Source organism: Oncorhynchus gorbuscha, unplaced genomic scaffold, assembly GCF_021184085.1.
Source record: "Oncorhynchus gorbuscha isolate QuinsamMale2020 ecotype Even-year unplaced genomic scaffold, OgorEven_v1.0 Un_scaffold_705, whole genome shotgun sequence".
Taxonomy (NCBI): Eukaryota; Metazoa; Chordata; class Actinopteri; order Salmoniformes; family Salmonidae; genus Oncorhynchus; species Oncorhynchus gorbuscha.
In genome coordinates, this window is record NW_025745773.1 from 154,239 (window position 1) to 180,000 (window position 25,762).

The window sequence follows — 25,762 nt, forward strand, 5'->3', positions numbered from 1 at the left end:
TGTGAAATGTCAGAATAATAGTAGAGAGAATGATTTATTTCAGCTTTTATTTCTTTCATCACATTCCCAGTGGGTCAGAAGTTTACATACACTCAATTAGTATTTGGTAGCATTGCCTTTAAATTGTTTAACTTGGGTCAAACGGTTCAGCTATCCTTCCACAAGCTTCCCACAATAAGTTGGGTGAATTTTGGCCCATTCCTCCTGACAGAGCTGGTGTAACTGAGTCAGGTAAGTAGACCTCCTTGCTCCCACAAACTTTTCAGTTCTGCCCACACATTTTCTGTAGGATTGAGGTCAGGGCTTTGTGATGGCCACTCCAATACCTTGACTTTGTTTTCCTTAAGCCATTTTGTCACAACTTTGGAAGTGGTCTTCTTCCCTGCTGAGCCTTTCAGGTTATGTCGATAAAGACTCGTTTTACTGTGAATATAGATACTTTTGTACCTGTTTCCACCAGCATCTTCACAAGGTCCTTTGCTGTCTGGGATTGATTTGTACTTTTCGCACCAAAGTGCATTCATCTCTAGGAGACAGAATGCGTCTCCTTCCTGAGCGGTATGACGGCTGCGTGGTCCCATGGTGTTTATACTTGCATACTATTGTTTGTACAGATGAACGTGGTACCTTCAGGCGTTTGGAAATTGCTCCCAAGGATGAACCAGACTTGTGGAGGTCTACAATTTTTTTTCTGAGGTCTTGGCTGATTTCTTTTGATTTTCCCATGATGTCAAGCAAAGAGGCACTGAGTTTGAAGGTAGGCCTTGAAATACATCCACAGGTACACCTCCAATTGACTCAAATGATGTTAATTAGCCTATCAGAAGCTTCTAAAGCCATGACATCCTTTTCTGGGATTTTCCAAGCTGTTTAAAGGCACAGTCAACTTAGTCTATGTAGACTTCAGACCCACTGGAATTGTGACACATGTTAACACATGTTTCCCATGTCAATAAAGCCTCTTGAATTGAATTTAATTGATAGAAACACAGTGAGAGCTAAAGGTAGTAAAAGGAGTAAGAGAATAATGTTTAGCTATACCTTATAGCCTTGGCGTTTTACACATTTTGAATTGATAGAACCACAGTGAGAGGTAGGAAGGAGAGAGAATAAGAGCTATACCTTATAGCCTTGGCGTTTTACACATTTTGAATTGATAGAACCACAGTGAGAGGTAGGAAGGAGAGAGAATAAGAGCTATACCTTATAGCCTTGGCGTTTTACACATTTTGAATTGATAGAACCACAGTGAGAGGTAGGAAGGAGAGAGAATAAGAGCTATACCGTATAGCCTTGGCGTTTTACACATTTTGTTACGTTTCAACCTTATTCTAAAATATTTTTTTTTTAAGAAATAAAAAATGAAATATCACATTTAAATAAGTATTCAGACCCTTTACTCAGTACTTTGTTGAAGCACCTCTGCCAGCGATTACAGCCTCGAGTCTTCTTGGGTATGATGCTACAAGCTTGGCACACCTGTATTTGGGGAGTTTCTCCCATTCTTCTCTGCAGATCCTCTCAAGCTCTGTCAGGTTGGATGGGGAGTGTCGCTGCACAGCTATTTTCAGGTCTCTCCAGAGATGTTGGATCGGGTTCAAGTCCGGGCTCTGGCTGGGCCACTCAAGGACATTCAGAGACTTGTCCCGAAGCCACTCCTGCGTTCTCTTGGTTGTGTGCTTAGGGTCGCTGTCCTGTTGGAAGGTGAACCTTCGCCCCCAGTCTGAGGTCCTGAAAAGTCTGGAGCAGGTTTTCATCAAGGATCTCCCTGTACTTTGCACCATTAATCTCTACCCTCAATCCTTACTAGTCTCCCAGTCCCTGCCGCTGAAAAACATCCTCTCAGCATGATGTCCATCTATGACAAGGAAAAGGTGAGACACAATGTCCATCTATGACTAGGAAAAGGTGAGACATATTGTACAATATGACGTCCATCTAGCCTGGATAACAAAATTATATTGTCCTAAAATTACTTCACATTGAATATGCACACTCACTCTGCTAGTACCAATACCATATGCTATAGGCCTAGTACCAATACAATAGGCTATAGGCCTAGTACCAATACAATAGGCTATAGGCCTAGTACCAATACAATAGGCTATAGGCCTAGTACCAATACAATAGGCTATAGGCCTAGTACCAATACAATAGGCTTTAGGCCTAGTACCAATACAATAGGCTATAGGCCTAGTACCAATACAATAGGCTTTAGGCCTAGTACCAATACAATAGGCTATAGGCCTAGTACCAATACAATAGGCTATAGGCCTAGTACCAATACAATAGGCTTTAGGCCTAGTACCAATACAATAGGCTTTAGGCCTAGTACCAATACAATAGGCTTTAGGCCTAGTACCAATACAATAGGCTTTAGGCCTAGTACCAATACAATAGGCTATAGGCCTAGTACCAATACAATAGGCTTTAGGCCTAGTACCAATACAATAGGCTATAGGCCTAGTACCAATACAATAGGTTATAGGCCTAGTACCAATACAATAGGCTATAGGCCTAGTACCAATACAATAGGCTATAGGCCTAGTACCAATACAATAGGCTATAGAAGGGGTCCATAATTGATGTTAGGGATGTTAGGTGATGTTAGGTGATTTTAGGAGATGTTAGGTTATGTTAGATGTTAGGAGATGTTATGAGATGTTAGGAGATGTTAGGTGATGTTAGATGTTAGGAGATGTTAGGTGATGTTAGGTGATGTTGGGAGATGTTAGGTGATGTTAGATGTTAGGTGATGTTAGATGTTAGGAGATGTTAGATGTTAGGTGATGTTAGATGTTAGATGTTAGGAGATGTTAGGTGATGTTAGGTGATGTTGGGAGATGTTAGGTGATGTTAGATGTTAGGAGATGTTAGGTGATGTTAGGAGATGTTGGGTGATGTTAGGAGATGTTAGGAGATGTTAGGTGATGTTAGATGTTAGGAGATGTTAGGTGATGTTATGAGATGTTAGGTGATGTTAGGTGATGTTAGGTGATGTTAGGAGATGTTAGATGTTAGGAGATGTTAGGTTATGTTAGATGTTAGGTGATGTTAGGAGATGTTAGGTGATGTTAGGTGATGTTAGGAGGTGTTAGGTGATGTTAGATGATAGATGTTAGGAGATGTTAGGTGATGTTAGATGATGTTAGGAGATGTTAGGTGATGTTAGATGATAGGAGATGTTAGGTGATGTTAGATGTTAGATGTTAGGAGATGTTAGGTGATGTTAGATGATAGGAGATGTTAGGTGATGTTAGGAGATGTTAGATGTTAGGAGATGTTAGGGGATGTTAGATGTTAGGTGATGTTAGATGTTAGGAGATGTTAGGAGATGTTAGGTGATGTTAGATGTTAGGTGATGTTAGGTGATGTTAGGAGATGTTAGGAGATGTTAGATGTTAGGAGATGTTAGATGTTAGGTGATGTTAGGTGATGTTAGGAGATGTTAGGTGATGTTAGATGTTAGGTAATGTTAGGTGATGTTAGATGTTAGGAGATGTTAGGAGATGTTAGGAGATGTTAGGAGATGTTAGATGTTAGGTGCTGTTAGATGTTAGGTGATGTTAGGAGATGTTAGGTGATGTTAGGAGATGTTAGATGTTAGGTGCTGTTAGATGTCAGGAGATGTTAGATGTTAGGAGATGTTAGGAGATGTTAGGTGATGTTAGGTTATGTTAGATGTTAGGTGATGTTAGGTGATGTTAGGAGATGTTGGGAGATGTTAGGTGATGTTAGATGTTAGGTGATGTTAGATGTTAGGAGATGTTAGGTGATGTTAGGAGATGTTGGGTGATGTTAGGAGATGTTGGGTGATGTTAGGTGATGTTAGGTGATGTTAGGAGATTTTAGGAGATGTTAGGTGATGTTAGGTTATGTTAGATGTTAGGAGATGTTGGGAGATGTTAGGTGATGTTAGATGTTAGGTGATGTTAGATGTTAGGAGATGTTAGGTGATGTTAGGAGATGTTGGGTGATGTTAGGTTATGTTAGATGTTAGGTGATGTTAGGAGATGTTAGATGTTAGGAGATGTTAGATGAGATGTTAGGTGATGTTAGGTGATGTTAGATGTCAGGTGATGTTAGGAGATGTTAGGAGATGTTAGGTGATGTTAGGTTATGTTAGATGTTAGGAGATGTTAGGTGATGTTAGGTGATGTTAGGCGATGTTAGGTGATGTTAGGTGATGTTAGATGTTAGGAGATGTTAGATGTTAGGAGATGTTAGATGCTAGGTGATGTTAGGAGATGTTAGATGTTAGGAGATGTTAGATGTTAGGAGATGTTAGATGTTAGGTGATGTTAGGAGATGTTAGATGTTAGGTGATGTTAGGAGATGTTAGGTGATGTTAGGTGATGTTAGGTGATGTTAGGAGATGTTAGGAGATGTTAGGTGATGTCAGGTGATGTTAGGTGATGTTAGGTGATGTTAGATGTTAGGAGATGTTAGGAGATGTTAGGAGATGTTAGGTGATGTTAGGTGATGTTAGATGTTAGGAGATGTTAGGAGATGTTAGGAGATGTTAGGAGATGTTAGGTGATGTTAGGTGATGTTAGGAGATGTTAGGTGATGTCAGGTGATGTTAGGTGATGTTAGGTGATGTTAGGAGATGTTAGATGCTAGGTGATGTTAGATGTTAGGAGATGTTAGATGTTAGATGTTAGGAGATGCTGGATGTCAGGTGATGTTAGGAGATGTTAGGAGATGTTAGATGTTAGGTGATGTTAGGTGATGTTAGATGTTAGGTGATGTTAGATGTTAGGTAATGTTAGATGTTAGGAGATGTTAGGAGATTTTAGGCGATGTTAGATGTTAGGTGCTGTTAGATGTTAGGTGATGTTAGGAGATGTTAGGAGATGTTAGATGTTAGGAGATGTTAGGTGATGTTAGGAGATGTTAGGAGATGTTAGATGTTAGGTGATGTTAGATGTCAGGATATGTCAGGTGATAGGTGATGTTAGGCGATGTTAGGCGATGTTAGATGTTAGGAGATGTTAGGTGATGTTAGGTTATGTTAGATGTTAGGAGATGTTAGGTGATGTTAGGAGATGTTGGGAGATGTTAGGTGATGTTAGATGTTAGGTGATGTTAGATGTTAGGAGATGTTAGGTGATGTTAGGAGATGTTGGGTGATGTTAGGTGATGTTAGGTGATGTTAGGTGATGTTAGGTTATGTTAGATGTTAGGAGATGTTAGGTGATGTTAGGAGATGTTAGGTGATGTTAGATGTTAGGTAATGGTAGATGTTAGGAGATGTTAGGTGATGTTAGGAGATGTTGGGTGATGTTAGGTTATGTTAGATGTTAGGTGATGTTAGGAGATGTTAGATGTTAGGTGATGTTAGGAGATGTTAGGTGATGTTAGATGTCAGGTGATGTTAGGAGATGTTAGGAGATGTTAGGAGATGTTAGGTGATGTTAGGAGATGTTAGGTGATGTTAGATGTCAGGTGATGTTAGGAGATGTTAGGAGATGTTAGGAGATGTTAGGTGATGTTAGGTTATGTTAGATGTTAGGAGATGTTAGGTGATGTTAGGTGATGTTAGGTGATGTTAGGAGATGTTAGATGATAGATGTTAGGTGATGTTAGGAGATGTTAGGGGATGTTAGATGTTAGGTGATGTTAGATGTTAGGAGATGTTAGATGTTAGGAGATGTTAGGTGATGTTAAGAGATGTTAGGAGATGCTGGATGTCAGGTGATGTTAGGAGATGTTAGGAGATGTTAGATGTTAGGAGATGTTAGGTGATGTTAGATGTTAGGTAATGTTAGGTGATGTTAGGAGATGTTAGGAGATGTTAGGAGATGTTAGGTGATGTTAGATGTTAGGAGATGTTAGGAGATGTTAGGTGATTTTAGGAGATGTTTGATGTTAGGAGATGTTAGATGTTAGGTGCTGTTAGATGTTAGGTGATGTTAGGAGATGTTAGGAGATGTTAGGAGATGTTAGGTGATGTTAGATGTTAGGTGATGTTAGGTGATGTTAGGAGATGTTAGGTGATTTTAGGAGATGTTTGATGTTAGGTGAAGTTAGGAGATGTTAGATGTTAGGAGATGTTAGGAGATGTTAGATGTTAGGAGATGTTAGGCGATGTTAGATGTTAGGAGATGTTAGATGTTAGGTGCTGTTAGATGTTAGGTGATGTTAGGATATGTTAGATGTTAGGTGCTGTTAGATGTTAGGTGATGTTAGGAGATGTTAGGAGATGTTAGATGTTAGGTGATGTTAGATGTTAGGAGATGTTAGATGTTAGGAGATGTTAGATGTTAGGTGATGTTAGGAGATGTTAGATGTTAGGAGATGTTAGATGTTAGGTGATGTTAGGAGATGTTAGATGTTAGGTGATGTTAGGAGATGTTAGATGTTAGGAGACGTTAGATGTTAGGTGATGTTAGGAGATGTTAGATGTTAGGTGATGTTAGATGTTAGGTGATGTTAGGTGATGTTAGGAGATGTTAGATGTTAGGTGATGTTAGATGTTAGGTGATGTTAGGTGATGTTAGGAGATGTTAGGAGATGTTAGATGTTAGGTGATGTTAGATGTTAGGTGATGTTAGGTGTTAGGTGATGTTAGGAGATGTTAGGTGATTTTAGGAGATGTTTGATGTTAGGTGAAGTTAGATGTTAGGTGATGTTAGGTGATGTTAGGAGATGTTAGGAGATGTTAGGAGATGTTAGATGTTAGGAGATGTTAGATGTTAGGAGATGTTAGATGTTAGAAGATGTTAGATGTTAGATGACAACCACAAGCTCTTAAAGGGATGTGAGAGGAAGGGAAGGTGTCATAATGTCTCTAAATGGATTCTAAAAGCAAGGAGGTGGAAACGTCTGACTTTCCCACTAATTCAACCCAGCCAGTTGCCGACAGCAGAGCACCACATCTAGACAGGCTGAATGAACCACACGTGTATTTACTGTAGCAAGTCACCTGTGTCGTAATGCGTCTGCATGTGTCCGTTTCTCAAGTCAAAGATCATCCGTGTTGGAACGACATGTTTTATCTGAAATGAACTGCACTGTGACTTAAAGGTTGAAATGAAACCTTTAATGAATGATCTATTCTCTCCTCTCTAAATCTCTACTCTTCTCTCTTAAAAGATTCAGACTACACAGGTCTTAAATAGTACGGTATATTTAGGACTGTGTGTTAGTATTTATATTCATTCTGTGTTGGTAACTAGCTAGTAACTAACTAACTAACTTAATAACTAGCTAACTCACAGCCGGTCCTTCGCAGAGGGCAGAGAGGGAATATCACTGACTGTAATGTTCCTAAATGGTGAGACTGTGGAGATCTAGTTACACTGGGAGACAAGCCACGCAATTAAAAAGAAATGAGCAAATAAAATCAATGCAGATCGCTTCCACTGTGGTGACAAAGGACTCAACAGAGGACAACACAGGTCTACGTCCTAATTAGGATAGATAATTAGGCAAAAGGAAAAGGAGGGGAGGAATCCAGTAACGGAACCAAGTGAACTTTAAAGTTGACTTTGCAATAAAATAGAAATGCATCACTCTTGAACCTCTTGATCCTTCTATGTGGCCAAAGTTGACAAAGATCTTTGACTTCCTGTGAATTCATCAGAAGTTCTCTCCGTGAGGTAGCCAAGACTCTTAACTCGAAGCAGGTTGGTAATAGTGTAGGAGCCTGTCCTCACATGTAGGGATATTTTATCAAGGTATTATCTGAGAGGAATACAGTGGGGCAAAAAAGTATTTAGTCAGCCACCAATTGTGCAGGTTCTCCCACTTAAAAAGACGAGAGAGCCCTGTAATTTTCATCATAGGTACACTTCAACTATGACAGACACAATGAGGGGAAAAAAATCCAGAAAATCACATTGTATGATTTTTAATGAATTTATTTGCAAACGATGGTGGAAAATAAGTATTTGGTCACCTACAAACAAGCAAGATTTCTGGCTCTCACAGACCTGTAACTTCTTCTTTAAGAGTCTCCTCTGTCCTCCACTCGTTACCTGTATTAATGGCACCTGTTTGAAGTTGTTATCAGTATAAAAGACACCTGTCCACAACCTCAAACAGTCACACTCCAAACTCCACTATGGCCAAGACGAAAGAGCTGTCAAAGGACACCAGAAACAAAATTGTAGACCTGCACTAGGCTGGGAAGATTGAATCTGCAATAGGTAAGCAGCTTGGTTTGAAGAAATCAACTGTGGGAGCAATTATTAGGAAATGAAAGACATACAAGACCACTGATAATCTCCTTCAATCTAGGGCTCCATGTAAGATCTCACCTAGTGAATGACCTGCAGAGAGCATAAGCATTCAGAACCTTTGCTATGAGACTTGCAATTGAGCTCAGGTGCATCCTGTTTCCATTGATCATCCTTTAGATGGTTCTACAACTTGATTGGAGTCCACCTGTAGTACATTTAGTTGATTGGACATGATTTGGAAAGGCAACACACTTGTCTATATAAGGTCCCACAGTTGACAGTGCATGTCAGAGCAAAAACCAAACCACGAGGTTGAAGGAATTGCCTGTAGAGCTCTGAGACAGGATCGTGTCGAGGCACAAATCTGGGGAAGGGTACCAAATCATTTCTGCAACTTTGAAGGTCCCCAAGAACACAGTGGTCTCCATCATTCTTAAATGGAAGAAGTTTGAAACCACTAAGACTCGTCCTAGAGCTGGCCGCCTGGCCAAACTGAGCAATCGGGGGAGAAGGGCCTTGGTCAGGGAGGAGAACAAGAACCTGATGGTCACTCTGACAGAGCTCCTCTGTGGAGATGAGAGAACCTTCCAGAAGGACAACCATCTCTTCAGCACTCCACCAATCAGACCTTTATGGTAGAGTGGCCAGACGGAAGCCACTCCTCAGTAAAAGCACATGACAGCACGCTTGGAGTTTGCCAAAAGGCACCTAAAGGACACTCAGACCACGACAAACAAGATTATTTGGTCTGATGAAACCAAGATTGAACTCTTTGGCCTGAATGCCAAGCGTCATGTCTGGAGGAAACCTGGTACCATCCCTATGGTGAAGCATGGTGGTGGCAGCATCATGCTGAGAGGATGTTTTTCAGCGGCAGGGACTGGTAGACTAGTAAGGATTGAGGGAAGAGATTAATAGTGCAAAGTACAGGGAGATCCTTGATGAAAACCTGCTCCAGACTTTTCAGGACCTCAGACTGGGGGCGAAGGTTCACCTTCCAACAGGACAGCGACCCTAAGCACACAACCAAGAGAACTCAGGAGTGGCTTCGGGACAAGTCTCTGAATTTCCTTGAGTGGCCCAGCCAGAGCCCGGACTGGAACCTGATTGAAACATCTCTAGAGAGACCTGAGAATAGCTGTGCAGCGACGCTCCCCATCCAACCTGACAGAGCTTGAGAGGATCTGCAGAGAAGAATGGGAGAAACTCACCAAATACAGGTGTACCAAGCTTCTAGCGTCATACCCAAGACTCAAGGCTGTAATCGCTGCCAAAAGTACTGATTAAAGGGTCTGAATACTTATGTAATTGTCATATTTCAGTGTTTAAAAAAAAAAACATTTGCACACTTTTTTACATTATGGGTATTGTGATGTCATTATGGGGTATTGTGATGTCACTATGGGGTGTTGTGATGTCACTATGGGGTATTGTGATGTCATTATGGGGTATTGTGTGTAGATTGATGAGGTGGAATATACAATTGAATCAATTTCAGAATGAGGCAGTAATGTAACAAAATGTTTTAAAAAGTCAATGGGGTCTGAAAACTGAATGCACTTTGACAATAACAATGTATATATAGAGTAGCTATGTTAGGTTGAAGTAACTAACAATACATTATAAACTAGCTATGTTAGGTTGAAGTAACTAACAATACATTATAGAGTAGCTATGTTAGGTTGAAGTAACTAACAATACATTATAGAGTAGCTATGTTAGGTTGAAGTAACTAACAATACATTATAAACTAGCTATGTTAGGTTAAGGTAACTAACAATACATTATAAAATAGCTAATGTAGCAATATAAACGTGTGATCGCGTTATGACTTTGAGGTGGTGTATATAGTAGGACGAGGGTATGCATAATGATAGGGAGCCTGCCACCCCGCTCTCTCCCTGGGATTTCCCACGGAGGTGAGGACATGAGAGATGACGACAACGTCGACAACGTGAGCTGAGGCCGGGTGTCATGTGACTGATAATCTGGTGTCACTCATCAGGAAATAACATGAATCTTCACAGACTCACGGACACACACAGAGACACATTCAAACACACACACACACGAGCTGGCCAATAAATTATATCCCGCCATGACCTCATCCGCACATCTCTCGATGACAATGTCATTGCTTAAAGCTGAGCGCCTGGCACCATGCCTAACTATATACACACCTAGCTACAATACACTGACCTAGCTATATACACACCTAACTATATACACACCTAGCTACAATACACTGACCTAGCAATATATACACCTAACTATATACACACCTAGCTACAATACACACCTAGCTACAATACACACCTAGCTACAATACACTGACCTAACTATACACACACCTAGCTACAATACACTGACCTAGCTATATACACACCTAGCTAAATATACACTGACCTAGCTATATACACACCTAACTATATAGACACCTAGCTACAATACACACCTAGCTATATACACACCTAGTTACAATACACTGACCTGGCTATATACACACCTAGTTACAATACACTGACCTGGCTATATACACACCTAGCTACAATACACTGACCTAGCAATATATACACCTAACTATATACACACCTAGCTACAATACACACCTAGCTACAATACACACCTAGCTACAATACACTGACCTAACTATACACACACCTAGCTACAATACACTGACCTAGCTATATACACACCTAGCTAAATATACACTGACCTATCTATATAGACACCTAGCTACAATACACACCTAGTTATATAGACACCTAGTTACAATACACTGACCTGGCTATATACACACCTAACTATATACACACCTAGTTACAATACACTGACCTAGCTACAATACACACCTAGTTATATAGACACCTAGCTACAATACACACCTAGTTATATAGACACCTAGCAACAATACACTGACCTAGCTACAATACACTGACCTAGCTATATACACACCTAGTTATATAGACACCTAGTTATATAGACACCTAGCTACAATACACTGACCTAGCTACAATACACACCTAGCTACAATACACACCCAGCTATATACACACCGAGCTATATACACACCTAGCTACAATACACTGACCTAGCTATATACACACCTAGTTATATAGACACCTAGTTATATAGACACCTAGCTACAATACACTGACCTAGCTACAATACACACCTAGCTACAATACACACCCAGCTATATACACACCGAGCTATATACACACCTAGCTACAATACACTGACCTAGCTATATACAAACCTAGTTATATAGACACCTTACAATACACACCCAGCTATATACACACCTAGCTACAATATACTGACCTAGCTACAATACACACCCAGCTATATACACACCTAGCTACAATATACTGACCTAGCTACAATACACACCTAGTTACAATACACTGACATAGCTATATACACACCTAGCTATATACACACCTAGCTATATAGACACCTAGCGATATACACTGACCTAGTTACAATACACTGATCTAGCTATATACACACCTAGCTACAATAAACTGACCTAGCTATATACACACCTAGCTACAATAAACTGACCTAGCTATATACACACCTAGCTATATACACACCTAGCTACAAAACACTGACCTAGCTATATACACACCTAGCGATATACACTGACCTAGTTACTATACACTGGCCTAGCTATATACACACCTAGCTGCAATACACTGGCCTAGCTATATACACACCTAGTTACAATACACTGGCCTAGCTATATACACACCTAGCTGCAATACACTGAGCTCGCTACAATACACACCTAGCTGCAATACACTGAGCTCGCTACAATACACACCTAGCTACAATACACACCCAACTATATACACACCTAGTTACAATACACTGACCTAGCTACAATATACAACTAGCTACAATACACACCCAACTATATACACACCTAGTTACAATACACACCTAGCTACATACACAACTAGCTACAATAAACTCCATATCTCACTCACTCCACTGTGTTCTGACTGCTCTCTCTACACACTGATACAATACACTGACCCAGCTATATACACACCTAGCTACAATACACTGACCTAGCTATATACACACCTAGCTACAATACACACCGAGCTACAATACACTGACCTAGCTATATACACACCTAGCTACAATACACACCTAGCTACAATACACTGACCTAGCTATATACACACCTAGCTACAATACACACCTAGCTACAATACACACCCAGCTATATACACACCTAGCTACAATACACACCTAGATACAATACACACCCAGCTATATACACACCTACATTTACATTTAAGTCATTTAGCAGACGCTCTTATCCAGAGCGACTTACACCTAGCTACAATACACACCTAGATACACTACACTGACCTAGATACAATACACTGACCTGGCTATATACACACCTAACTACAATACACTGACCTAGCTATATACACACCTAGCTACAATACACTGACCTAGCTATATACACACCTAGCTACACTACACTGACCTAGCTATATACACACCTAGTTATATACACACCTAGTTACAATACACTGACCTAGATATATACACACCTAGATACAATACACTGACCTAGCTATATACACACCTAGCTATATACACACCTATCTATATACACACCTAACTATATACACACCTAGCTACAATACACACCTAGCTACAATACACTGACCTAGCTATATACACACCTAGCTACAATACACTGACCTAGCTATATACACACCTAGCTACAATACACTGACCTAGCTATATACACTGACCTAGCTACAATACACTGACCTAGCTATATACACACTGATACAATACACTGACCTAGCTATATACACACCTAGCTATATACAATACACTGACCTAGCTATATACACACCTAGCTATATACACACCTAGATATATACACACCTAGCTATATACACACCTAGCTATATACACACCTAGTTATATACACACCTAGTTACAATACACTGACCTAGCTATATACACACCTAGCTATATACACACCTAGCTATATACACACCTAGCTACAATACACACCTAGCTATATACACACCTAGCTATATACACACCTAGCTATATACACACCTAGCTACAATACACTGACCTAGCTATATAGACACCTAGCTATATACACACCTAGCTATATACACACCTAGCTATATAGACACCTAGCTATATACACACCTAGCTATATACACACCTAGCTATATACACACCTAGCTATATACACACCTAACTATATAGACACCTAACTATATACACACCTATCTATATACACACCTAACTACAATACACACCTAGCTATATACACACCTAGCTATATAGACACCTAGCTATATACACACCTAGCTATATAGACACCTAGCTATATACACACCTAACTATATAGACACCTAACTATATACACACCTAGCTATATACACACCTAGTTACAATACACTGACCTAGCTATATACACACCTAGCTATATAGACACCTAGCTATATACACACCTAGCTATATAGACACCTAGCTATATACACACCTAACTATATAGACACCTAACTATATACACACCTAGCTATATACACACCTAGTTACAATACACTGACCTAGCTATATACACACCTAGCTATATAGACACCTAGCTATATACACACCTAGCTATATACACACCTAACTACAATACACACCTAGCTATATAGACACCTAGCTATATACACACCTAGCTATATACACACCTAACTACAATACACACCTAGCTATATAGACACCTAGCTATATAGACACCTGTGCGTCCTTCTGTAGCTCAGTTGGTAGAGCATGGCGCTTGTAACGCCAGGGTAGTGGGTTCGATCCCCGGGACCACCCATACGTATAATGTATGCACACATGACTGTAAATCGCTTTGGATAAAAGCGTCTGCTAAATGGCATATATCATATCATACCTAGCTATATACACACCTAGCTATATACACACCTAACTATATACACACCTAGCTATATACACACCTAGCTATATACACACCTAGATACAATACACACCTAGCTATATAGACACCTAGCTATATAGACACCTAGCTATATAGACACCTAACTATATACACACCTAGCTATATACACACCTAGCTATATACACACCTAGCTATATACACACCTAACTATATAGACACCTAGCTATATACACACCTAGCTATATAGACACCTAGCTATATACACTGACCTAGATATATACACACCTAGCTATATACACTGACCTAGATATATACACACCTAGCTATATACACTGACCTAGATATATACACACCTAGCTATATACACTGACCTAGATATATACACACCTAGATATATACACTGACCTAGCTATATACACACCTAGCTATATACACACCTAGCTATATACACACCTAGCTACAATACACTGACCTAGATATATACACACCTAGATATATACACACCTAGCTATATACACACCTAGCTACAATACACTGACCTAGATATATACACACCTAGCTATATACACACCTAGATATATACACACCTAGCTATATACACACCTAGCTATATAGACACCTAGTTATATACACACCTAGCTACAATACACACCTAGCTACAATACACACCTAGCTATATACACACCTAGCTATATACACACCTAGCTATATACACACCTAGATATATACACACCTAGCTATATACACACCTAGCTATATACACACCTAGCTACAATACACACCTAGATATATACACACCTAGCTATATACACACCTAGCTATATACACACCTAGCTATATACACACCTAGATATATACACACCTAGATATATAGACACCTAGCTATATAGACACCTAGCTATATAGACACCTAGATATATACACACCTAGCTATATACACACCTAGATATATACACACCTAGCTATATACACACCTAGATATATACACACCTAGCTATATAGACACCTAGATATATACACACCTAGCTATATAGACACCTAGCTATATAGACACCTAGATATATACACACCTAGCTATATAGACACCTAGATATATACACACCTAGCTATATAGACACCTAGATATATACACACCTAGCTATATAGACACCTAGATATATACACACCTAGATATATACACACCTAGCTATATAGACACCTAGATATATAGACACCTAGCTATATACACACCTAGATATATACACACCTAGCTATATACACACCTAGATATATACACACCTAGCTATATAGACACCTAGCTACAATAAACTCCATATCTCCCTCCACTGTGTTCTGACTGCTCTCTCTACACACACGTCTTCGTTGCACAAACAGACTCCCGTTAAGCCTACAGAAATAAATGTCTGTAAAAACGTATCTAACTGCCGAGACCCACAAGGGGATTCACAAGCCACGTTCCGGGTTTTCATCATGAATTCAAAATGGACTGGTTGATTGAAGTTGGGAAATATCCAACGACTGGAGCTTCCGTTTTTTTAAATAATTGCGATCAGTCTATTTCCTGCTGAGACTACTTTTAGACCTGCTAGTGCCTTTTAAAAGTGGTTAGCCTCGAGTTATAACCACTCTAAACATCTGTTCCACGCTGAAAATATGCACAAACATTAGTTTGTTAAAGACAAAGAGCGTATTTTCATCAGGATGATAGTTCTTTTGTTTACACTCCCACTTTTAGACAAAGTCAGGCGAGTCCCGTGAGCACAGCTACATTGTTTAATCTGCAGGGGGGGATAAATCAGGGTCACACAGAGTGTTTCTGGGTTGACTTATAATAATAATATATGCCATTTAGCAGACGCTTTTATCCAAAGCGACTTACAGTCATGTGTGCATACATTCTACGTATGGGTGGTCCCGGGAATCGAACCCACTACCCTGGCGTTACAAGCGCCATGCTCTACCAACTGAGCTACAGAAGGAAGGACTTAAACAAATCTACTTGGAAACAAAAGGACCCACCTCACACACGTGGTTACGAGCTTAACAAAAACATGACACCTGTATGTCAGATACAGAGTTGAAATATATTATATTTACAGTTTATAAACGTACATCACAGAAGACATCGAAAACGGCGGATTTTCAGCAGGTTTTGAAGTAATGATTATTCATTATGAAAGGATGAAAAATACGAGCAACATTTCACCCGCGAGGCCACGAGGTCGTTTGACTGCAGGAAAGGCCTGCGTACATCAACATGCGTTCGGTAGAGCAGTCAGGACTATGGTTGTGACACAAAGGTCATCTATTGGTCCCCAGTGACTGTGACATCATAATCACATTTAAAATCACAGTGGTTAAACTCTCAGAGGTCAAAGGTGGGCTTAATCTCCTAGGCAACCAGGGATGGGGGTGGAAAACATGACTAAATACCATAAAGATCAATATACCAAAATTAACTACAAAATAAACAACAAAATACTTGTATTACAAAATACTTTCTTTTTTGTTGTCATTTATTCAATTAAAAATGATTGTATTTTGTATTTTCATGTGCAAGTAGCCAGAACAGAACAACAACATTCTCAGTTAAATATTACTGTGATATGTTGTTGTTTATCTTCATTTAGCGAGTCACTCTGGATAACAGCGTCTGCTACATGTGAAAATGAACATACCAAAATGACCTGCAAAGCACACTGGGTATTATTATGGGAGAGATCGTTAGAATAATACTCAGCATGTTAATTTAGAGTCTTATCACACCACAGTGCCATCAGAATCCATGGACGCTTCGTCCAATCAATATCTGTCCGATTTCTGATACCAATACAGGGTGAAATGGGGGCCACAAAATGTTAACCGCTTTAAAAAAAAAAGGTATAGAAATGTATTTTGGAAATATAAATTACAGCTCTGGAAAGCATCTTGTTACAAAATACATTGGAATGTAGATCAGCCCAGTATAATATAAACCTGGGGTTTATAAAATACTCAGAATTAAATGAAATATATATTTAATCAAATACATGTCACAGAAATACTGCCCATCTCTGTACACAACAACACATTACACCCTATTCTCTACATAGCGCACTGCTTTTGACCAGAGTCTTATGGGCCCTATATGGGGAACAGGGTGCTATTTGGGATACAGATAGTGGTTTGGAGTTGGGACCGTTTACTGCTCAGAACCAACGTCTCTGTCTCTGTCTCTGTCTCTGTCTCTCTGTCTAATAAACATTCTGTTGAAATAACTTCAGCATTTCATTTCAGTTCCATACTGTTCTAAATATTCCGACTGATAAGTTTTCTTATCAAGTCCAATTTGTAAAAAGATTGAGAGATACAGAAAAGTCCAATTTGTAAAAAGAGAGCGAAATAAGGCCAAAATGTGGAGAACAGAGAATGACTCTCAGGAGTGATGTCTTTTTCTACAGACAGACGAGGATCAGAAAGAGACAAATAGAAAGACAAAGGAGAGACTTCTATTCATCTCACAAAAGGCCTCTGTCTCTCTGCTCAATGAGCACCAGTGGACTCACTCACTGGGTATTTGACCTGTCTGTCTGTCTGTCTGTCTGTCTGTCTGTCTGTCTGTCTGTCTGTCTGTCTGTCTGTCTGTCTGTCTGTCTGTCTGTCTGTCTGTCTGTCTGTCTGTCTGTCTCTGTCTCTGTCTCTGTCTCTGTCTCTGTCTCTGTCTCTGTCTCTGTCTCTGTCTCTGTCTCTGTCTCTCTCTCTCTCTCTCTCTCTCTCTCTCTCTCTCTCTCTCTCTCTCTCTCTCTCTCTCTCTCTCTCTCTATGAACGTGATGGATGGATTCACATCTCTGTGCCACACTTCAGTAGCGTAAAACCCAGTCTGAATTTCTCAACAGTCATTTTTTGTTTGTTTTTGTGATCAGCCTATTTCATGTTAAACTTCATATCTGGCTTTGAAAAAGCCTCTCAATATCCAATAAATCACAACTCTCATTCCAACGTATAAAACAGTGTCAGTAAAGAAATACATCCCACATTTACCAAAAGTCGCTGCAGTTGGAGACTTTACATCTCCCTCTCTAACTTTAAACATCATCTATCTGAGCAGCTACCTGATCGCTGCAGTTGGAGACCTACATCTACCTCTCTAACTTTAAACATCAGCTATCTGAGCAGCTACCTGATCGCTGCAGCTGGAGACCTACATCTCCCTCTCTAACTTTAAACATCATCTATCTGAGCAGCTACCTGATCGCTGCAGCTGGAGACCTACATCTCCCTCTCTAACTTTAAACATCATCTATCTGAGCAGCTACCTGATCGCTGCAGCTGGAGACCTACATCTCCCTCTCCAACTTTAAACATCATCTATCTCAAATCAAATCAAATTTTATTTGTCACATACACATGGTTAGCAGATGTTAATGAGAGTGTAGCGAAATGCTTGTGCTTCTAGTTCCGACAATGCAGTGATAACTAACAAGTAATCTAACTAACAATTCCAAAACTACTGTCTTATACACAGTGTAAGGGGATAAGGAACATGTACATAAGGATATATGAATGAGTGATGGTACAGAGCAGCATACAGTAGATGGTATCGAGTACAGTATATACATATGAGATGAGTGTGTAGACAAAGTAAACAAAGTGGCATAGTTAAAGTGGCTAGTGATACATGTGTTACATAAGGATGCAGTTGATGATGTAGAGTACAGTATATACATATGCATATGAGATGAATAATGTAGGGTAAGTAACATTATATAAGGTAGCATTGTTTAAAGTGGCTAGTGATATATTTACATCATTTCCCATCAATTCGCTGCAGTTGGAGACTTTACATCTCCCTCTCTAACTTTAAACATCATCTATCTGAGCAGCTACCTGATCGCTGCAGCTGGAGACTTATATCTCCCTCTCTAACTTTAAACATCATCTATCTGAGCAGCTAAACGATCGCTGCAGCTGGAGACTTTACATCTACCTCTCTAACTTTAAACATCAGCTATCTGAGCAGCTAACCGATCGCTGCAGCTGTACACAGCCCATCTGTAAATAGCCCACCCATAGACTACCTCATCCCCATATTGTTTTGTTTTTATTTACTTTTCTGCTCTTTTGCACACCATTATTTCTACTTGCACATCATCATCTGATCATCTATCAATAAAGGTGAAATAAAAACATACATCCCAAATGTGAAGCTTTTGCGTTAACAAACATAGAGCATGTGACGCCTCAACACAACAACATTCTAGAGAAAGGGGCTGAGAGTTTCCCCTTAGTGAGGGTGGAGAGTTAGTTTCCCCTTAGTGAGGGTGGAGAGTTAGTTTCCCCTTAGCGAGGGTGGAGACTTAGTTTCCCCTTAGCGAGGGTGGAGACTTAGTTTCCCCTTAGCGAGGGTGGAGAGTTAGTTTCCCCTTAGTGAGGGTGGAGAGTTAGTTTCCCCTTAGTGAGGGTGGAGAGTTAGTTTCCCCTTAGTGAGGGTGGAGAGTTAGTTTCCCCTTAGCGAGGGTGGAGAGTTAGTTTCCCCTTAGCGAGGGTGGAGACTTAGTTTCCCCTTAGCGAGGGTGGAGAGTTAGTTTCCCCTTAGCGAGGGTGGAGAGTTAGTTTCCCTTAGTGAGGGTGGAGAGTTAGTTTCCCCTTAGTGAGGGTGGAGAGTTAGTTTCCCCTTAGTGAGGGTGGAGAGTTAGTTTCCCCTTAGCGAGGGTGGAGAGTTAGTTTCCCCTTAGCGAGGGTGGATAGTTAGTTTCACCATAGTGAGGGTGGATAGTTAGTTTCCCCTTAGTGAGGGTGGAGACTTAGTTTCCCCTTAGCGAGGGTGGAGAGTTAGTTTCCCCTTAGCGAGGGTGGAGAGTTAGTTTCCCCTTAGCGAGGGTGGAGAGTTAGTTTCCCCTTAGCGAGGGTGGAGAGTTAGTTTCCCCTTAGCGAGGGTGGAGAGTTAGTTTCCCCTTAGCGAGGGTGGAGAGTTAGTTTCCCTTTAGTGAGGGTGGAGAGTTAGTTTCCCCTTAGCGAGGGTGGAGAGTTAGTTTCCCTTAGCGAGGGTGGAGAGTTAGTTCCCCTTAGGGAGGGTGGAGAGTTAGTTTCCCCTTAGGGAGGGTGGAGAGTTAGTTTCCCCTTAGTGAGGGTGGAGAGTTAGTTTCCCCTTAGTGAGGGTGGAGACTTAGTTTCCCCTTAGTGAGGGTGGAGAGTTAGTTTCCCCTTAGCGAGGGTGGAGAGTTAGTTTCCCCTTAGCGAGGGTGGAGAGTTAGTTTCCCCTTAGCGAGGGTGGAGACTTAGTTTCCCCTTAGCGAGGGTGGAGAGTTAGTTTCCCCTTAGTGAGGGTGGAGAGTTAGTTTCCCCTTAGTGAGGGTGGAGAGTTAGTTTCCCCTTAGTGAGGGTGGAGAGTTAGTTTCCCCTTAGTGAGGGTGGAGAGTTAGTTTCCCCTTAGCGAGGGTGGAGAGTTAGTTTCCCCTTAGCGAGGGTGGATAGTTAGTTTCCCCATAGTGAGGGTGGATAGTTAGTTTCCCCTTAGTGAGGGTGGAGAGTTAGTTTCCCCTTAGCGAGGGTGGAGAGTTAGTTTCCCCTTAGGGAGGGTGGAGAGTTAGTTTCCCTTTAGTGAGGGTGGAGAGTTAGTTTCCCCTTAGCGAGGTTGGAGAGTTAGTTTCCCCTTAGGGAGGGTGGAGAGTTAGTTTCCCCTTAGCGAGGGTGGAGAGTTAGTTTCCCCTTAGCGAGGGTGGAGAGTTAGTTTCCCCTTAGTGAGGGTGGAGAGTTAGTTTCCCCTTAGCGAGGGTGGAGAGTTAGTTTCCCCTTAGCGAGGGTGGAGAGTTAGTTTTAGAGATGAACTGTAAAGAAGTTAAAGTGGCTTTATTCGTATCCTAAAGGCCCAGCAGGCTGCAGAATCCATGCTATTGACAGTGGCATTTTAAAGCATGAAGAGCCAAGCCTGCACGGCCTGCACGGTAAACACACCACGTACAGAGAGAAAGCCAGACAGAGACGGAGGTTAACACCGTTACAAGCCTCCTGTCATAAGGGCTGTTTTAGGGACAACGAGGGTCACACAGCAGATCTATAAATATCTACAACGCAGAGAGAGAGAGAGAGACAATCAGAGAGACTATGGCATCAGTTCTAATGCAACCCATTGACCACGAACCTGTTATGCTTCCCGTGTCTCAAACGCCAGCCTATTCCTTCTGTAAGTGCCCTACTTTAGACCAGAGCCCACGTGTAAACAGGGTGTCAATATGTTAGGGAACAAGTGGGCCATTTGGGATGCAGGGGTTTGTCTTTCCAAAAAAAGCAGATCAATATCAGTTGTGAAGCCTCACTGTATTGGCTAATGGAGAGCAGCGTTGACAGAGAAGATGAATAGAAAAGACCAAGAAAACGTCACAATAGGACCCTTTTATGCAGCAGAGAGAGAACGCTCCCCCAGGGTTCTCTGTTCTAATTGAAACTGAACACTTCACTCCTTCTGAAACACAAACTATCTCTGTTATAACAGCCTAACTAAATTAAAAGCACACTATGTATATATGCCCAAGGCTCTGCTCATCAAACAAGATTCATCACTCTGTTGTAGTTCTCATATTAAATGTCTTGTATAACAGCCGTCGGCAGCCATACTCTGCCTTGTTCCCTTCGGTCTGTGTTGTGTTGGGTCTGTGTTGTGTTGGGTCTGTGTTGTGTTGGGTCTGTGTTGTGTTGGGTCTGTGTTGTGTTGGGTCTGTGCTGTGTTGGGTCTGTGCTGTGTTGGGTCTGTGCTGTGTTGGGTCTGTGTTGGGTCTGTGTTGTGTTGGGTCTGTGTTGTGTTGGGTCTGTGTTGTGTTGGGTCTGTGTTGTGTTGGGTCTGTGTTGGGTCTGTGTTGTGTTGGGTCTGTGTTGTGTTGGGTCTGTGCTGTGTTGGGTCTGTGTTGTGTTGGGTCTGTGCTGTGTTGGGTCTGTGCTGTGTTGGGTCTGTGCTGTGTTGGGTCTGTGTTGGGTTGGGTCTGTGTTGTGTTGGGTCTGTGTTGTGTTGGGTCTGTGTTGTGTTGGGTCTGTGTTGTGTTGGGTCTGTGTTGTGTTGGGTCTGTGTTGTGTTGGGTCTGTGTTGTGTTGGGTCTGTGTTGTGTTGGGTCTGTGTTGGGTCTGTGTTGGGTCTGTGTTGGGTCTGTGTTGGGTCTGTGTTGTGTTGGGTCTGTGTTGGGTCTGTGTTGTGTCTGTGTTGGGTTGGGTCTGTGTTGGGTCTGTGTTGGGTCTGTGTTGGGTCTGTGTTGGGTCTGTGTTGGGTCTGTGTTGGGTCTGTGTTGGGTCTGTGTTGGGTCTGTGTTGGGTTGGGTCTGTGTTGTGTTGGGTCTGTGTTGTGTTGGGTCTGTGTTGTGTTGGGTCTGTGTTGGGTCTGTGTTGTGTTGGGTCTGTGCTGTGTTGGGTCTGTGTTGGGTCTGTGTTGTGTTGGGTCTGTGTTGTGTTGGGTCTGTGTTGTGTTGGGTCTGTGTTGGGTCTGTGTTGTGTTGGGTCTGTGTTAGGTTGGGTCTGTGTTGTGTTGGGTCTGTGTTGGGTCTGTGTTGGGTCTGTGTTGTGTTGGGTCTGTGTTGTGTTGGGTCTGTGTTGTGTTGGGTCTGTGTTGTGTTAGGTCTGTGTTGGGTCTGTGCTGTGTTGGGTCTGTGCTGTGTTGGGTCTGTGCTGTGTTGGGTCTGTGTTGTGTTGGGTCTGTGTTGTGTTGGGTCTGTGCTGTGTTGGGTCTGTGCTGTGTTGGGTCTGTGCTGTGTTGGGTCTGTGTTGTGTTGGGTCTGTGTTGTGTTGGGTCTGTGCTGTGTTGGGTCTGTGCTGTGTTGGGTCTGTGTTGTGTTGGGTCTGTGCTGTGTTGGGTCTGTGTTGTGTTGGGTCTGTGTTGTGTTGGGTCTGTGTTGTGTTGGGTCTGTGTTGTGTTGGGTCTGTGTTGTGTTGGGTCTGTGTTGTGTTGGGTCTGTGTTGGGTCTGTGTTGGGTCTGTGTTGGGTCTGTGTTGGGTCTGTGTTGGGTCTGTGTTGGGTCTGTGTTGTGTTGGGTCTGTGTTGTGTTGGGTCTGTGTTGGGTCTGTGTTGGGTCTGTGTTGGGTCTGTGTTGGGTCTGTGTTGGGTTGGGTCTGTGTTGTGTTGGGTCTGTGTTGTGTTGGGTCTGTGTTGTGTTGGGTCTGTGTTGTGTTGGGTCTGTGTTGGGTCTGTGTTGTGTTGGGTCTGTGTTGTGTTGGGTCTGTGTTGTGTTGGGTCTGTGTTGTGTTGGGTCTGTGTTAGGTCTGTGTTGTGTTGGGTCTGTGTTGTGTTGGGTCTGTGTTAGGTCTGTGTTGTGTTGGGTCTGTGTTAGGTCTGTGTTGTGTTGGGTCTGTGTTGTGTTGGGTCTGTGTTGTGTTGGGTCTGTGTTGGGTCTGTGTTGGGTCTGTGTTGGGTCTGTGTTGTGTTGGGTCTGTGTTGGGTTGGGTCTGTGTTGGGTTGGGTCTGTGTTGGGTCTGTGTTGGGTCTGTGTTGGGTCTGTGTTGGGTCTGTGTTGGGTCTGTGTTGTGTTGGGTCTGTGTTGTGTTGGGTCGTCTCCTGGTCGTCGAGACAACAGTTTTGTCAGACACACACACATAGGCACAGGACTCAGAAGTGATCTATGCTGACCTCTGTTGAGACTCGTCTTTAAAATACACTCCACTGTTTTCAGATTCTGCAACAAGAGGAATCGTACCATCTGCCTCACAAATTAACCCATGTCCCCTATATAGTGCACTAACTTTGACCAGAATAGACCACTAAATGGAGAATAAGGTATCATTTTGTACGAAGAATATAGCTTCCTCCCCCAGTCCCCATTGCAGAGGAGGGCTTGAGAACAGCTCCTTACTGAAACATTACCCACCGTGCAGACCCAGCATGGAACACCAAACAGAAGGGACCAGGGTTTAGTTACCAGGCTCTAACAGCAGGGACCAGGGTTTAGTTATCAGGCTCTAACAGCAGGGACCAGGGTTTAGTTATCAGGCTCTAACAGCAGGGACCAGGGTTTAGTTACTAGGCTCTAACAGCAGGGACCAGGGTTTAGTTACCAGGCTCTAACAGCAGGGACCAGGGTTTAGTTACCAGGCTCTAACAGCAGGGACCAGGGTTTAGTTATCAGGCTCTAACAGCAGGGTTTAGTTACCAGGCTCTAACAGCAGGGACCAGGGTTTAGTTATCAGGCTCTAACAGCAGGGACCAGGGTTTAGTTACCAGGCTCTAACAGCAGGGACCAGGGTTTAGTTACCAGGCTCTAACAGCAGGGACCAGGGTTTAGTTACCAGGCTCTAACAGCAGGGTTTAGTTATCAGGCTCTAACAGCAGGGACCAGGGTTTAGTTACCAGGCTCTAACAGCAGGGTTTAGTTACCAGGCTCTAACAGCAGGGTTTAGTTACCAGGCTCTAACAGCAGGGACCAGGGTTTAGTTATCAGGCTCTAACAGCAGGGTTTAGTTACCAGGCTCTAACAGCAGGGACCAGGGTTTAGTTACCAGGCTCTAACAGCAGGGACCAGGGTTTAGTTACTAGGCTCTAACAGCAGGGACCAGGGTTTAGTTATCAGGCTCTAACAGCAGGGTTTAGTTACCAGGCTCTAACAGCAGGGACCAGGGTTTAGTTATCAGGCTCTAACAGCAGGGACCAGGGTTTAGTTATCAGGCTCTAACAGCAGGGTTTAGTTACCAGGCTCTAACAGCAGGGACCAGGGTTTAGTTACCAGGCTCTAACAGCAGGGACCAGGGTTTAGTTATCAGGCTCTAACAGCAGGGTTTAGTTACCAGGCTCTAACAGCAGGGACCAGGGTTTAGTTACCAGGCTCTAACAGCAGGGTTTAGTTACCAGGCTCTAACAGCAGGGACCAGGGTTTAGTTACCAGGCTCTAACAGCAGGGACCAGGGTTTAGTTATCAGGCTCTAACAGCAGGGACCAGGGTTTAGTTACCAGGCTCTAACAGCAGGGACCAGGGTTTAGTTACCAGGCTCTAACAGCAGGGACCAGGGTTTAGTTATCAGGCTCTAACAGCAGGGACCAGGGTTTAGTTACTAGGCTCTAACAGCAGGGACCAGGGTTTAGTTACTAGGCTCTAACAGCAGGGACCAGAGTTTAGTTACTAGGCTCTAACAGCAGGGTTTAGTTTGAAAGACACCACTGTCCCAGGCACAACAAACAGAACATAGTCAATCGTAGAACACGCACGCACGCACGCACGCACACACACACACACACACACACACACACACACACACACACACACACACACACACACACACACACACACACACACACACACACACACACACACACACACACACACACACACACACACACACACACACACACACACACACACACACACACACAGAGAGAGAGGACATGTCATGTGTTTTCTCACCTATGAAGAGGTTCCACTCAGGATCTAGGTCAGCCTGGTTCGCCAGACAGCCTCTCATCACATTATGGCAGTAGTTATGACAGGGCTTCAGCCCAGGCAGGCCCCTGCAGTACGGACAGTACAGCATCTTAGTCAGGGCCCTGATGCAGGCGGGGGCCACATTCACCTTGGGGGAGAGAGAAACATGTTGGAGATAAATGACTTATGTTGCCTTGTCATGTCTACCAGGCGAGAGGATCACCTCTCACACAGTATCTGGGTTAAGGATAGT

General features: G+C 42.3%; 1 protein-coding gene across 1 annotated transcript in view; it reads right to left on the reverse strand.

Moving 5' to 3' along the window:
- Positions 1-25,762, reverse strand: part of LOC124019866 (glypican-6-like) — a 218,291-nt gene that overhangs the window by 125,635 nt on the left and 66,894 nt on the right. The window contains exon 3 of the mRNA XM_046335306.1: positions 25,492-25,657. Within this exon, the coding sequence (XP_046191262.1) occupies positions 25,492-25,657 (166 nt within the window). The remainder of the gene's footprint in view (positions 1-25,491; positions 25,658-25,762) is intronic.